This window comes from Chiloscyllium punctatum, chromosome 14, assembly GCF_047496795.1.
Source record: "Chiloscyllium punctatum isolate Juve2018m chromosome 14, sChiPun1.3, whole genome shotgun sequence".
NCBI classification, from domain to species: Eukaryota; Metazoa; Chordata; class Chondrichthyes; order Orectolobiformes; family Hemiscylliidae; genus Chiloscyllium; species Chiloscyllium punctatum.
This window is the reverse complement of record NC_092752.1, coordinates 29,691,447-29,708,642: the sequence shown is the minus strand read 5'-3', so window position 1 is coordinate 29,708,642 and position 17,196 is coordinate 29,691,447. Positions and strand designations below refer to the sequence as shown.

Sequence of the window (17,196 nt, the reverse complement as noted above, 5' to 3'; positions counted from 1 at the left end):
TTTATCTGACCTATCCTTTTAGTCCTCTGTTCATTAGAACTTGACACTGGGAGTAAACCAGACATTACTACTTTTGAGGTTATATTTTTTAACCTTTGACCTAACCTCTCATATTCACTCTGCAAAGCCTTAATCCTTACCCTAACTATGTTGTTTCTACCAATGTGTACAAGAACGTCCTGCTTCTCTTTTGACGATATGCTTCAAATGGTTTGATGCGTCTTTAACAAGGAAAACAATATACTGTGTCCGTGATTCACACTCACTGCCACAGAATGTCCTGTCTGTGCCCTTGACAGAAGAGTCCCTTGTAGCGATTTTTAAAAAATATACTTTCGATTTAAAAAAGAATTTTTTTTCTTTTGACTATTACAACAAATACAAACAATTCAAATGAATATTAAAAAACAAACCCCTAATTACATAAATAAATAATAACTAATAACTAAACTAAAAAGGAAAATCTTAACAATAATAATAGTGATAATAACCATAACACAGCTCAGCAAAACAAAGGAATAGGCCTCGATCATCGAGCGCATAAGTTTATACAAATTCATAAGTTCATAGTTCCTCCCCTCTGGATACCAAATCCATTACATAGAATTGCCGTGGCTATATAAAGGCTCTTAGTAATATGGCGGACAAATTTGTATCCTGGTAGTCCAAAAAGGGCCACTACGTCTGATAGAAATTCTCAGTTTTATGGTGCACCATACTCGTAAGAAAGTCCAAGGGGATGTGCTCCATGACTAACTTTTGCCAGCCCGCCAGCGCTGGAGGATTTTCCAACACACACCCTAACAGAATGTTCTTTCTGACACAAAAAGTGAGGATACTGCAAAGCCTTTTTTGTATGCATCTAATGAAAGTGAATTAACAAAGCCAAGAAGCAGAGATACTGGGTCCATCTCCACGTCCATCCCCAAGACCCTCTCTATTTCACCCACCACAGTGCTGCAGTATGCCCGCAGTCTCTGGCAGGACCAGAGACAATGAGTGAGTGTGCCCATGCTCACGTTACATTTAGGACACGTTGGAGATGCTCCCACTTTAAATCTAGCGGTCTGGGGCCAGATGGACCCTGCGGAGAATCTTGAATTGCAAGGCATGGGTCTGTTGTAAAACAAGTTCCTTCTTGCATTTTCCCAGATATCCTCCCACTTTTCAGAAGAGATCTCAACATCTGGCTTCCTCTCCCATACTTTACAGAGCCATTTGATCTCGTTTGAGGGACCCTCTCTCAATAGATGACAAGCGTTGCTAACCGATAATGCACCCTTAGCAGTCAACACCCTCTTCTCCATGTCAGACCTATAAGGATCAGTTAAAGATGTGGTCACTTTTTGTATGAAATTTTTCTAATTTGAAAGAAAGAAAAGAGGTCCCTACTGGGCAATTCATACTTCCGAGCCAACTGGTCAAAAGACATCAGTAAGTCCCTTTGAATAAATCACCCTGGCAAGACACGCCCCTAGCTGCCCATAGTTTAAACCCAGAGTCCATCATCCCTGGCTGAAAGCCTGGCATACCAACTATGGGTGTCAAAAATGAGGTTTTGGCAATATTTTCTTCACCCTGACATATTACCCTCCATGCCTTGACAGTATAGATGACCGTTGGGCTATGGCAATAGTCCTTAACTGTTCTCATTTTGTCTAAAAACATCAGGCTAATAAGGCAGATCTTGCTTGAGATGCTTCGATGTCCAACCAAAGTGAATGAGGGTCCCCCCGGGCCCAATCATTCACATAAGATAGCAATGAGCTTAACTGATAGTTGTTGATATCTGGGAGGCCCACTCCTCCCTGTCTGTGAGGTAACTGCAGTTTAGTCAGTTTAATTAGGGGTTGCTTGTGATACCAGATAAAAGAACTAACCCAGCCATTCAATCTTCTAAATATTTTCTTGGTAAACTGCAGAGGAAGTATTTACACAGGATACAACAGGCAGGGCAGAATGTTCATTTTAATGAGGGCTATCTGACCTAACCAAGAGATCGGAAGTGCCTCCCATCTATGAAGGTCCTGCTTCATACTGTTGAATAAATAGGCAAAATTGGCTTTAAATAGCTGATCAAAAACGGGACTAATAAATCTACCTAAGTAAAGAAAGCCCTCCTGCGACCATCTAAAGGGGAACTGAGATCCGCCATCAGGATCAGGCATTCTCAGGAGACCACCCATGGGCACAGCCTCTGACTTTGCAAAATTATAACCTGAGAAGCCACCAAAGAAATTGAAGCATTGTATCAGGTGTGGAACTGAGATTGTTGAGTTTGATAAGAGGACAAGAGCATCATCTGCATACAGTGTGAACATATGTGACTTTGTCCCCACTTCTGGTGCGGTTATATCCAATGACCCAGTTTCCACTGCTTGCTGGGAAAGAGAGTCTATCAACCTACTGAGAGATCATGTAAAACAGATATTAACAAATCAACAACCAGTTTTACAGCTCTCCCAATTTTCATTTCATCTGAATTCACTCTGGTATGGTGTTACAATGTGGAGGTCAATTACCTCTGCTAATTAAATCTAACACCCCAGAAAAGCTCACCTTGCCTCGTAATCTGCTGAAAGTGTGAGTGAGTGAAAGAAAATCCCTGATTACCACTGCTTAAAGAAAGCTAATAATTTATTTTCCTAATTCTAACAGTGAACATTAAACAAAAGCTATTAACAAATCCTCGCCCTTTTTTTCTTAACTAATAACTATCTGACCCCAACTCTATAAAAATGCTGCCCCAATAACACAATTATTAAACATTAGATTAACTTAATCTCTCAAAGTCCATGCAGTCTCTTATGCAGTCTTCCTTCTGGTTTTCCCAATCTGCTGTCTTCTCTCTGGGTCGTCCTCTTACTTTTTACAGCGAGTGGCTTTGTATAAAATATCTTGGTACCTTTAATAGATTATGCTTTCTGAGAGATTTCTTTTGAGAGTCTCTTTCAGATGTCACGTGCTCTCATGTTCAATGGGTAGTTAGCTCTGACTCATTTTCAAAATGCCCTTGCCTTTTTATACCTCCAATATTGTACCCTCTCATTGGCTCGATGTTGTCAATACAGGTTGTTCTGCTATAATGCAGCAGTTGTGTTCCTCTGCAAGCCCGTGCTATAGGAGATCACTATACCCATTCAGTAGAAAGTTTGCATTATCCAAACAATGTCCACAATTCATCAATTGTGTTGTAGCCAATTTGTTTTAATGAAACGTGTGTTATATCAGAGCGACCTGTACAATAAATTCAAATTCAAATTCAATTGTATTTTGGTATCCTGGTCATAATTTACATTAATTGGTTAAATTCAAATCCAGTTGCTTTAACATTAAAACACAACCCCAAGCTGATTGTTACATATTATCTATTTTCAGCACTCTTTCCACCAGTCATCCAATCACAGACACATCCTCTCAGCTCAGAAAAGGCACCTCTCTCTTAAAGTGACCATACACTCTTTTGACTTTATAACAATGGTACCAGGACAGGTGTTAAATGGGCTGTTAACTCAAGATCACCCATTTTACTTTCACACTTTTTTATTCCAATTCACTTTTACCCATGCTTCCTAAGGAACAACAGCGATTACACTTTAAAAGTACTTCATAGTCTGCAAAACATTTGGAAGCACCATAAAGCCAAGAAAGGTGTTATTTAAATGCAAGCATTTATTTTTATATTATCAAAATTCAAATGAGGCTGAACTGGGGAAATGATTTGGGTATGCTGCCATTTCTATCAAATGCTTGGTGGTTTCCCCTGTAGCTCTACCCCAGCACCACCTGCTGCCAGCTACCTTGCCCTCATGCCAAGACCAAACCTGCAGAGTCCCATTGGTACAGACTAATTTTATGAAATTTTACAGCCCCATCCAACCCACACTAAAACACATCTCGCTCCAAAAGTCAGATTGGAAATGTGATAAATGGAAAATAAAGTAATTAATTTGAAATGCAGAGGTATTACAGTAGCCTTTCTGATTTTTTTCAGAAGGTGATTATGAAATGATTGCGCATCAACAAGAACTTTTGGAACTGAGTAACAGAATGCATATGGCCGAAAAAGAAAGTCTGAAACATTCGGAAGAATTGAAACTTGTCTTGAACAAGATAAAGCAAATAGTAGCTGTGGAGAAAAAGACACTGAATAATACATCTAGGAATTTCTCCAATTTTTCAGGTAAAATTCATAAGACATGCTTATTTCTTATTTGTTGTATATTAAGTGCTAAATGACATTAATTTGATTTTGCAAAGTTTCTACACTGGGAAAAGAAAGTGATAATGATATCATTCAAACCTGTTCACCTAAAGACTGAGGCTTTTGCAACAAATAACTACAAAGTCAAAGAGTTACAGAAGGCAAAGGCAAAATGCTGGAGAGCTGAAATATCAGGAAATGGTGGAACTGCCCAGAAGGCCAACTGTACCACTTTAGATTGTTCGCATTCTGCTGTAGATACTGAATCCGTTAGTGTCCTCAACATTTCTGATTGTAGTTCAAGAGGCAATTACACTTGTTTCTAGAACATGTTGAGTCCTAGTTGAGCAACACCTTGATTTTAAATTTCTCACCCTTGTTTTTGAACTCCTGCATGGCTTAGTGAATCCCAATCTCTGTAATGCTCCTGTGAAGCACTTTGGGGAGAAAAATCACCTGAGGAGTGCCATTTAAAGTAACATCTTGTTATTTTGTTTCAGACACTTCCTGTGATAACGAGTTCTTGTATTCAGATAACACTAGCATTCCAGCTCTAGATAATGGAAAACCATTGACTGAGCTTTCTTTTTATTATTATTTCACAAATCCCACAGGAAAATGTTTGTGAAGCTTTGAGTACATTCAGCCTCAGTTCAATAAGAATTTCTAGGTAGGCAATATGGATGCATTGGTGGTCATCTTTCAAGATTCTACTGATTCTGGAGCAATTCCTAAGGATTGGAGGGGAGCTAATGCAACCCCCAACAATTACAAAAAACAGATGGAGAGAAAACAGGGAAATATAGACCAGTTAGCCTGACATTAATAATAGCAAAAATACTGGAGTCCATCGTGAAAGATTTAATAGCACAGTACTTGGGACACAGTGACAGGATCAGACAAAATCAGCATAGATTGAAACACTTGACAAGTCTACTGGAACTTTTCAGGCACGTAACTGGTAGAGTTGACAAGGAGAAACCAGTGGATGTGATTTGCTTGGATGTTCAGAAGGCTTTTGATAAGTTCCAAAAGAGAGATTAACATGTAAAATTGAAGTGTGTAGAATTGGGGGTAATGTATTGACATGGACAGAGAACTAGTTGGCAAACAAGAAACCAAGGGAAAGAATAAATAGGTAATTTTCCAAGTGACAGGCATTGACTAGGGGTATACCACAGGAGTCAGGACTTGGATGCCAGTTATTCGCAATATATATTACTGATTTAGGTAGGGTGACTAAATTTAATATCTCCAAGTTTACAGATGACATAAAGCTCTGTTGGAGGGTGAACTGAGGAGATTGCAGAGGTTTTAGATTAGATTAGATTACTTACAGTGTGGAAACAGGCCCTTCGGCCCAACAAGTCCACACCACCCCGCTGAAGCGCAACCCACCCATACCCCTACATCTACCCCTTACCTAACACTACGGGCAATTTAGCATGGCCAATTCACCTGACCTGCACATCTTTGGACTGTGGGAGGAAACCGGAGGAAACCCACGCAGACACGGGGAGAACGTGCAAACTCCACACAGTTAGTCGCCTGAGGCCGGAATTGAACCCGGATCTCTGGCGCTGCTAACCACTGTGCCACCTTGCCACCCAGGTATTTCAATATGTTTTGGATAAGTTGAGTGAATGGGAAAATTCATGACAGGTTAAATATAATGTGGAATAAGTGTGAGGTCATCGACTTCTGTAGCAAAAACAGGAATGCAGATTATTAACAAAATGATGATAGATTGCAACAAGACCTGAGTAGCCTTGAACAGTCACTGAAAGTTCCACACAATAAGCATGCAGGTGCAGCAGTCAAGAAGGTGAAAAGGCAAATTGTCTATTGGCCTAAGAAAGACCTTAAGAATTGGGAACAGGAGTAGGCAGTTCAATCCCTTCAGCCTGCTTCATTATTCAGTCGGATCGTGGCTAATCTGATCTTCCTTATGTCCACTTTCTTGCACTTTCTGTGTAATATATTGAGAGGATTTGAATACAGGAGCAGGGATGTCCTGCTGCACTTGTACAGGGCCTTCGCGAGACCACACCTGGAGTATTGCGTGGAGTTTTGGTCTCCTCATCTGAGGAAAGATGTTCTGGCCATGAAGGGAGTGCAATGAAAATTTGCCAGACTGATTCCTGGGATGGCAGAACTGATATACAAAGAGAGACCGGATCAGTTAGGACTACAAACTTGTAAGGAGATCTCAGCTATCTGTAAGATTAATAGGGTAGTTATGGTAGGGGATTTTAACTTTCCAAACATTGACTGGGACTGCCATAGTGTTAAATGTTTAGATGGAGAGGAATTTCTTAAGTGTGTACAAGACAATTTTCTGATTCAGTACAGGAATGTACCTACTAGAGAAGGTGCAAAACTTGACCTACTCTTGGGAAATAAGGCAGGGCAGGTGACTGGGGTGTCAGTGGGGGAGCACTTTGGGGCCAGCGACCATAATTCCATTCGGTCTAAAAGAGTGATAGAAAAGGATAGACCAGATCTAAAAGTTGAAGTTCTAATTTGGAGAAAGGACAATTTTGACGGTATTAGGCAAGAACTTTCAAAAGCTGATTGGAGGCAGATGTTCGCAGGTAAAGGGATGGCAGGAAAATGGGAAGCCTTCAGAAATGAGATAACAAGAATCCAGAGAAAGTATATTCCTGTCAGGGTGAAAGGGAAGGCTGGTAGGTATAGGGAATGCTGGATGACTAAAGAAATTGAAGGTTTGGTTAAGAAAAAGAAGGAAGCATATGTCAGGTATAGACAGGATAGATCGAGTGAATCCTTAGAAGAGTATAAAGGAAGTAGGAGTATACTTAAGAAGGAAATCAGGAGGGCAAAACGGGGACATGTGATAGCTTTGGCAAATAGAATTAAGGAGAATCCATAGGGTTTTTACAAATATATTAAGGACAAAAGGGTAACCAGGGAGAGAATAGGGCCCCTCAAAGATCAGTAAGGCAGCCTTTATGTGGAGCCACAGAAAATGGGGGAGATACTAAATGAATATTTTGCATCAGTATTTACTGTGGAAAAGGATATGGAAGATATAGACTGTAAGGAAATAGATGATGACATCTTGCAAAATGTCTAGATTACAGAGGAGGAAGTGCTGGATGTCTTGAAACGATTAAAGGTGGATAAATCCCCAGGACCTGATCAGGTGTACCCGAGAACTCTGTGGGAAGCTAGAGAAGTGATTGCTGGGCCTCTTGCTGGGATATTTGAATCATCGATAGTCACAGGTGAGGTGCCGGAAGACTGGAGGTTGGCAAACATGGTGCCACTGTTTAAGAAGGGCGGTAAAGATAAGCCAGGGAACTATAGACCGGTGAGCCTGACCTCAGTGGTGGGCAAGTTGTTGGAGGGAATCCTGAGGGACAGGATGTACATGTATTTGGAAAGGCAAGGACTGATTCAGGATAGTCAACATGTCTTTGTGCGTGGGAAATCATGTCTCACAAACTTGATTGAGTTTTTTGAAGAAGTAACAAAGAAGATTGATGAGGGCAGAGCAGTAGATATGATCTATATGGACTCAGTAAGGTGTTCGACAAGGTTCCCCATGGGAGACTGATTAGCAAGCTTAGATCTCATAGAATACAGGGAGAACTAGCCATTTGGGTACAGAACTGGCTCAAAGGTAGAAGACAGAGGGTGGTGGTGAAGGGTTGTTTTTCAGACTGGAGGCCTGTGACCAGTGGAGTGCCACAAGGATCGGTGCAGGGCCCTCTACCTTTTGTCATTTACATAAATGATTTTGATGCGAGTAAGTTTGCAGATGACACCAAAATTGGAGGTGTAGTAGACAGCGAAGAGGGTTACCTCAGATTACAACAGGATCTGGACCAGATGGGCCAATGGGCTGAGAAGTGGCAGATGGAGTTTAATTCAGATAAATGTGAGGTGCTGCATTTTGGGAAAGCAAATCTTAGCAGGACCTATAGGGAGTGTTGCTGAACAAAGAGACCTCGGAGTGCAGGTTCATAGCTCCTTGAAAGTGGAGTCGCAGATAGATAGGATAGTGAAGAAGGCGTTTGGAATGCTTTCCTTTATTGGTCAGAATATTGAATACAGGAGTTGGGAGGTCATGTTACGGCTGTACAGGACATTGGTTAGGCCACTGTTGGAATATTGTGTGCAATTCTGGTTTCCTTCCTATCGGAAAAATGTTGTGAAACTTGAAAGGATTCAGAAAAGATTTACAAGGATGTTGCTAGGGTTGGAGGATCTGAGCTACAGGGAGAGGCTGAACAGGCTGGGGCTGTTTTCCCTGGTGCGTCAGAGGCTGAGGGGTGACCTTACAGAGGTTTACAAAATTATGAGGGACACGGATAGGATAAATAGACAAAGTCTTTTCTCTGGGATCGGGGAGTCCAGAACTAGAGGGCATAGGTTAAGGGTGAGAGGGGAAAGATATACAAGAGACCTAAGGGGCAATCTTTTCATGCAGAGGGTGGTACAATTGGAATGAGCTGCCAGAGGAAGTGGTGGAGGCTGGTACAATTGCAACATTTAAGAGGCATTTGGATGGGTATATGAATAGGAAGGGTTTGGAGGGATATGGGCCGGGTGCTAGCAGGTGGGACTAGATTGGGTTGGGATATCTGGTTGGCATGGACGGGTTGGACCGAAGGGTCTGTTTCCATGCTGTACATCTCTATGACTCTATGTACACTGGAGTTTAGAAAAATGAGGGTGGGAATCTCATAGAAATCTATACATTCTAACAGGATGAGCCAGGGTAAATGTGGAAGGATGTTTCGGATGACTGGGCTGTCCAGCTTCAAGGGTCACTATCCAAGGATATAGGGTAGGCCGTTTAGGACTAAGATGAGGAGAAATTTCTTCACCCAGAGGAATTCTGAGTTTAAGCCAAAGCATCGAGTGTTTTCAAGAAGGAGTTAGAAATAGATCTTAGGGTGAAAGGGATCAAAGCGAGAAAGCAGGAACATAGTACAGAATCGAAAAGTGTGGCACTGGAAAAGCACAGCAGGTCAGGCAGCATCCGAAGAGCAGGAGAGTTCATTTCAGGTAAAAAGCCCATTATCAGGAAAGAGTTGTACAGAGTATTTGATCAGCCATGATCACACTGAATGGTGGAACAGGCTCAAAGGGCCAAATGGCCTACTCCTGCTCCTAATTTCTACATTTAGATATAGTGAGGAATTTATAACATTGAGGCTCACATAGACAAACACCTATACCTTCAGGAAAATTAGTTATAAAAACCTTTATTTGTGTAATGCCTTTTCTCAATTTTAAGCTGTCTCAAAATATTCATGGCTGATTAACCAATGCTTTAAATTAGGGAAGTGGCAAAGGTCCGCAAACAGCCACATAATAAATGACTAATTATACTATTTTAGAAAGTTATTTAATGGCTAATTGTTCATTAAGGCACTAGGAGAATACCACTGCTCTTTTTGAATGGCATCATGAGGAAAATAGAAAGATTTTCATTTAAATAGTGCCTAACAAAACCACCAAGAAGTCTCAAAGTACTCTGCAGGTAATGAAGTACTTCTGAAGTGTAATACTCCTGTAGTGTTGGAAACGTGGCAGTCAATTTACCTGTACCAAACTCCCACAGTCATAAGAGTATTAATGATGGGATGATCTATTTCTTTTAAGAATGTTAACAATTATTGACCAAAGCACCACATTCCTGTCCTTGTTTTAAATAGTTCCATGAGATCTTACACAACCATCTGGATGGGCAGATGGTGTTTTGGTTGAACATCTCATCTCACACCCACAGTGCTGCACAGTTGTGCAACTCCAGGTATTTGTGCTCAGGTTTTGGAGCCAGGCTTGAACTCAGAACCCTGGAATTGAAGGGCAAGACTGCGACCAACTGAACTAAGGCATCTGCTTAAGTCAGCAGATGACATAACAGTTTAACATGCCAACCAAAACACTGTGCCTCTAATGGTAAAACACACTCTGAGTTACTGAAATGAAACTTATGTCCTGGCATAGAGTTTGAACTCAGCCTTTCTTACACAGGGGCAAGAGTGCTACTGTTGAAATCAGGTTGGCACCTGGATGCTAAATTGGTAAACCGAATGAGAACATACACTGATATAAATAATGCTAAAGTTCTATTGCTGCATAGCTTTCATCTAGATTTCAACTGGACAGTGTGTTTTTCATTCAAGTATTTATTTGTAATAGAAACTGTACAGGACCCACCTGATTTTACTGGGTCTTTGGTGATGTTTTTGGCAGTTTTCCTTTCGTTCTGGCATTGTATGATTTCCAGCAAGATATTAAAACTATTCGGGTTATTTTATTGGGTACAAAATGAAGAAACATTGAAATGAGGTTCAGTGAAACTAGCAAAGGGAGGGGGATGGTCCATCCAGCTAGATAAAAAAAAATCTATATATAAAATAGAGAAGGAGATGGTCCAAACAACAACAAAAAATTACCTTGAAACAAGTCCAGAACTGGGAAAATGTTTGAATGTAGAATCATACCATGTGCAAGGAGGTTAGATGCTCTATTGAACCTGCGTGGGCTCATTGAAGGAGCTGTCTAATTAATTGCACTCCTTCTGCTCCTTCCCTATAATCATTCAAATTAATCCAAAAGAAAATGTCAACAATTCAATGAGGAGACAGTGATACTGCATGTTGCACCTATTGGAAAGAGCTGACCAAGAATGAAGGGCCAGGAACACTCATAAAAGACTGGGCGGTGGTGGGGGAATGATGACATATTAAAATTAATAGGCTCTTCTGTTGGTTGGTAACCAACAATTTATTTTTAGAAGTTTTCTTCTAAGCTGTGTTGACTACTCTAACTTTATTGCAGATAGACATGATACTCTACCAAATGGCAGTGCTGAGGATTTCCATCTACATTGAAGTTTTAACTCATTCCTTCAATAATTAAACTTTTAACTCAATTTTTATATGTACAATTTCAAAAGCACAATGAGCTACACAAAACTGGTTGCAAACCAAACATAAAATTGTCATCAGTCACCAGTGACAGCATGGATAATCCTAAAGGCTGTAAAGGTGCTTCCATAAATTACTTAATTTTAGGTTTCAATATATTCCCTGAAATAGTTAATAAATTCTGTCAAGGAACAAGTCACTTCCAAAAACTGGTTTGTCAAGAAATGCATCAGAGGGAGAATTGGTTTCAGCTGCTCCTTCCTTTATGAACTGTGAAAGAATTGACAAGCGTTTGAAACATTTTTACAAAGTTACCTTAAGTAAACAGAAATTTGATTCCTGTCCTTCCCTACTGTATACTGAAAGCATTTGCTGCATTAATAAGTTATATTTAACTATAAAGAGGAGTCAAAGTTGCTGCACATACAGCTAGGAACACATCTGAGGTGACCTGCTTCAGCATAAAGCTAAACTTAAGTAGAAACCAAAAGAACTGTGGCTGCTGTACATCAGAAGCAAAGATGGGAACTGCTGGAAAAGCTCAGCCAAACTGGCAACTCCAGTTCTGAGGAAGGGTCACTCAACCCAAAATGTTAACTCTGATTTATCTTCACAGATGCTGCCGGACCTGCTGAGTTTTTGCAGCAATTTCTGGTTTTGCTTAAACTTAAGTAGACGTTGCCAGCCTGGGAGGGTGGATACCGGGTGCTTCATGGATGCCACCAGTGGCTCCTTTTGAGAGGAATTTTCTTCACTTTCAGTATCCAGGCCCAAATTAAACCTTAAAGCTTAAAGCATATCTCACAAAAACCAATTAGCAACATGATATGTTTGATTCAATCAATATTCTTTCAACCAATCATTTGCTGGCCATAACTACAGTGGTGACTTGTGTTTGGCTGGGAAAATGGAGTCTCCATAAGAAACTGTCTTATTTTTCTTTCATGTTTGGCCTGGTTAATTTGGTTTCCCAAAAAGACTATTTTGTATAGTGAACAGCCATCCAGCACTGGGAAGATTGTTCCTAATAGAGCTGTAAATAATTATCTGGCTCCACTAAAGCATTCTAGCATTTGTTTATGCTTCACAAATAGGTTTGGAGATCCTCTCAACCACCGACTTAAAAGTGGATTACTGTGCAGTTCGATTGGGTCAAATCTTTGTATATAAAGGCGACTGACTGTGTGGAGTTTGCACATTCTCCCTGTGTCTGCGTGGGTTTCCTCTGGGTGCTCCGGTTTCCTCCCACAGTCCAAAGATGTGCAGGTTAGGTGAATTGGCCATGCTAAATTGCCCGTAGTGTTAGGTAAAGTGTAGATGTAGATGTAGGGGTATGGGTGGGTACGCTTCGGCGGGGCGGTGTGGACTTGTTGGGCCGAAGGGCCTGTTTCCACACTGTAAATAATCTAATCTAATCTAATCTAATCTAATAATAATTTTTAAAAGTCTGAAATTAAGAGTCTAATGATGACCATAAAACCATTGTCAATTGTGTGAGAAACCCATCTGGTTCACTAATACCCTTTACGGAAGGAAACTGCCATTCTTACCATTTCTATGACTCTAGATTCATAACAATGTTAACTGCCCTGTGGGGTGGGCAAAGACTGACCTATCCAGTGACACCCTCATTCCATGAATAAATAATAAATTATTTGTTTAGTTGAAGACTCTTAGCCTCATTTGACAGCTTTGGATTTGGAAAACCTATTTAAACAATCTTGACCTGTACATTACGTTGTGAATCCCAATTTGATTATCCTTCTGCAGGTGTATATATTGCAGAAATGAAGGCAATACAATCCTAGGAGACCTGGCTCATAACGGAGCACCGAAGGAATTGCAGATCCTTCTGCAGCCACCCAGGGTGAAAGTCCTAAATAGCTTAATTGAAGACCTTACTAGATTCATAAGGTGGCTATGGTTTATCACAGAAGCAGGAGTATCTGACCAATTTCCAGTGCGATTCTTCCCTTTATGCCATCCTCCAATGTTAACACAAGCCTACTGCACAATTTCTGGTCAAGTCAACATTTGGTACATTTGCTTGGTGGAAGTCTCAATATGGCACATTTCTGATGGTAGGTCATGGTTCTCAGATCTCCTCAAAATACCAAAGTAAAGAAACCCATATACAACATTTGTCAAAAAATGTGGTGCTAGAAAAGCACAGCCGGTCAGGCAGCATCCAAAGAGCTGGAGAATCAATGTTTCGACCATCACAAATGTCAAATGGCAACCGTTTTGAGTTGGGAACGGTGTCACTAATGTAGTAAGCAGTATGACTCTTTGTATAGGGTTAAGCCATACTGTTGACAGTAGTCACAATGGGAGGCATCAATAATTGTCACCTTTTAACCAGCCCACGCTGAAAATGGGATTTTGAGAATGTTCAAGATTTGGGATGAAGGAAAATCACATACCCACATTATTTTATCAAATGTTCCTTCTTCTTGCCTTGGTCCAGACCAGGCCAGACCCCCCTCAAAATATTTTAAGAAGGTTGCCTAGACCCTAACGTTTTCTTATTTTAAAGGCAGATGTGAAGTGGATAACCCGTGTGTGATTCAGCTGGTCAAACCACTTGGCTTAAAGGAAGACAAAATTTATTTAAACGCTACAGTTGAAACATGAATAAAAGAAAATGGAATTTAGAATAACTTTACTGAAAAACGTAACCGACCTGATGCAGCAGCTATTACTCATTAACTGTTGCAGTACAGTAGCATCCCATATACACATCACTTGGCAAAAAGGCAAATTCAAACACAGATTCTTACAGGCAGGAGGGAACAACATCCAAAGAGAGATTTCAGTAGAAAGTTAGAGGAGATTTTAAGGAGATTTAAGGAGGAGATACTGAAGCTTGTAACTCCCCTGAACATTCGTATTGTGACTGCTACAACTAAAACAAACTAGAAAAAACCTGAACTTGGAGAAGTGGCCACTCCCCTTCCATTGTTGAACTAGACTGTTTGGCACCTCTGACTTTACAACCTTTCTTGAAAAACACCAAGGACATAATAACCTTTTTAAAGTGGCAGCATTGTCACACGTAATACTGACTTTTTTGCTTTCTGTACAATTAAAAATAGGTCATCATTTCATAAAGGCCAAGCTCTCAAAATTCAAACAGTCAACTTTACTGGCAATGGTGTGGCAAGGTTGAATTCCTGAAAGTCATAGGAGTAGGTCAGTACCAAAATCAGGATTGGCAAACCATGCAGAGGACCTTCAGAAACCCCAAACCCCATATTGTCAGTGGGAGTGAGGGTGGCTTCAGGCTGTTCTGCAATGCAGGCTGAAAGTAAATTTTTATTTCAGTGAATTTTTATTTCAGCTCCTAAAGTAATTCAAAGCTATGATTTTAAAAGTATTGAAACTCTTTGCAGTTGAAAAGTGGACATTTGGAATTTACCACCTCCTCACTTTCTTGAGGAAATTGGTAAGATTGGATGCCAGCAAACACAAATACAAACCATTCAGCTATTCTCATAGAAACATACGGCACGGGAACAACCCCTTTGGTCTAACCGGTCCAACTAGTCCATGCCGAACATAATCCCAAACTAAATAGTCCCACCTGCCTGCTCCTGGCCCATATCCTTCTAAACCTTTCCTATTCATGTAATTATCCAAATGTCTTTTAAATGTTGTAATTGTACCCACATTCCACACTTGAACCACCCTCTGTATAAGAAGCTTGCCTCTTATGTCTTTTTTACATAGCTCTTCTCTTGCCTTAAAATAAACCCTCTCACCTTGAAATTCCCCATCTTAGGGAAAAGACAACTACCATCAACTCTCTCTATACCTCTTATTATTTTATAAACTTCTACCATGTCACCTCTCAACCTCCTACCCTCCATTGAATAAAGTGCCAGACTATCCAGTTTTTCTTTATGGACTGTGATGGATGCTGAACAAATTTAAGGAGGAGATAGGACGATTTTTAAATTTGCAGTGAGTTAAGGGGCTATGTGAAGCAGGCAGGAAACTGGAGTCGAAGCCAAGATTAGATCAGCCATGATAAGTATTAATGGCGCAACAGGCTAAGCGGCTGAATTCCCTATTTCTGCTGCTAGTTCTTATATTCTTTTGTCAAGTTGCTGTTTAATGCCTTAGCACTATTTCACTATTTTCATCCTTCTGTTAGCCCCTGTACAGACCCAAGTTTCAGCAATTGTCAGTAAATTCTACACACTCCTTTTTATCAATCTGTAAGTAATAAATTTGACTGCACGACACCTAATGACCAGTTAATTACTGAAAATCAGGGTATTTATATGTTGGAATGGCTCTATAGGCATTTTAACTGGGAGCTGACTGGAGCAGCCAATCAGGCTGAAGCAGAATACTGCTGATAAGAATTAAGAAAAAAAGAAGCCTTTCCAGGTAGTCAGAGTATTTCCATTGTGAGGCCAGAGAGGTGAAAGTACAGGATACAGGAGCTCCCATAGGCGAGGCGGTGACATAATGGTAATATCACTGGACTAATAATCCAGAGGTTCCAGACTAATGTTCCAGAAACTTTTGCTTTTATTCACTTGTGGGGTGTGAGTGCTGCTGACTGGGCCAGCATTTATTGCTTATCCCTCGTTGCCCTTGAGAAAGTAGTGGTGAGCGGCCATTTAGTGTGGGCAGACATGGGTCATTTTATAGGTCACACCTTCAACTACCAACCCTTTCAATGCAAATTGGATTTGACTGGCTTTGTGACTACAGTTACTTTCTAATTGTCTACATGTAGTTTAACTGAAATGTCTGATTTCGGAATCAATACTACAGGAGAAATCAGATTACTCTGGCTTGGTTCGATCAATTTATTTCCCAACATGTACTGAATTTTCTATTATTCTGTCCTGTTTTTCTGGCTTTAATCAATATGAGTTTTGTTATATTGGGTCTGAATCACCGATATTTGCATCCTGTTCAGTTAATGTGGTACATCCAATTGTATACTTAAAAATGTCTTTACATTTTCTGAGCAATCTCATACATCTCTTCATTGATCTTTCTCCAGATGCAAAAATACCATGTGCAGTTCTCTAATATCACTGACTTTGTAAACCTAATAGTAGGAAGTTCACTTTGAGAATTGTCAATTTCTCTTTGACTCTCATTCTTATTTCTCATGTCCGCCCCTACTACATTCAATACTTGATACTGTACATCATCTGCAGGTCTATGAGAAGGCCTCCACTTCTACATCAGCTCTCCACTCTTAAGATAATAACACTCTGGAATTGCTTCGGCCTGTACTTCAGTATGAGCTGACTGTGCTAGTTTATTTAATTCAGGATCTGCCTTTTGTGCTTCATTTATGGATATCATACCAAACACCTGGATTATCTTCACTTTTATGAAAGCTTCAGCTATCCTTTCACTTGCTTGTGATGTCATATCAATCCTTATTGAAAACATTTGTTTAGTCATCTCCCTGGTTACTACACATGAAGAAAAACCACCAGGAGTCTGTTCCTATAATTGTTGTTTCTTGAACCTCCTTTGGCATTCTGTAGTAATGGACCAAGCTATTACTTTTAGATAAAAACCGAAAGAACTGCAGATACTGGAAATCAGAAACAAAAACAGAAATTGCTGGAAAAGCTCAGCAGGTCTGGGAGCATTTGTGGAGAGAAATCAGTTAACATTTTGGATCCAGTGACCCTTCTTCAGAAGGACCCTTCCTCTGAGGAAAGGTGACTGGATCCAAAACATTAACTTTGATTTCTCTCCAAAGATGCTGCCAGACCTGCTAAGTTTTCCAGCATTTTTTTGTTTTTGCCACTACTTTTATTCTTGCCAAATTGTTACCCAGAAGTAAGTCTACTTCCTCAAGCAGTAATGTTTTTTTACAACACTTACAATTACTGCTCCTGATAACAAATCACGTCCCAGTTGTACATTATATAATGGAACTGGGATATATTCTGCACAAACCTCATTTATTAATAGCTCAGCTCCCATTGAATTCTCTGGAGGGAAAATCAAAGCTTTCTCCAGTAAAAGTGATTCTGTTCCACTGTATCTCTTATTATAGTTATAGGTTTAACTACCTCACCTAAAGGAAAAATAATC

General features: G+C 40.2%; 1 protein-coding gene across 5 annotated transcripts in view; it reads left to right on the top strand.

Annotated features, from left to right (window-relative positions):
• LOC140485692 (alpha-1,3-mannosyl-glycoprotein 4-beta-N-acetylglucosaminyltransferase B-like) overlaps positions 1-17,196 on the top strand; it is a 242,426-nt gene that overhangs the window by 70,383 nt on the left and 154,847 nt on the right. For 3 of the 5 annotated variants that reach the window (XM_072584111.1, XM_072584113.1, XM_072584114.1), the window contains exon 2: positions 3,995-4,183. The exons of 1 other annotated variant lie outside the window; for it this stretch is intronic. In XM_072584111.1, the coding sequence (XP_072440212.1) occupies positions 3,995-4,183 (189 nt within the window). The remainder of the gene's footprint in view (positions 1-3,994; positions 4,184-17,196) is intronic. One more of the 5 variants, XM_072584112.1, reaches the window with a different exon arrangement.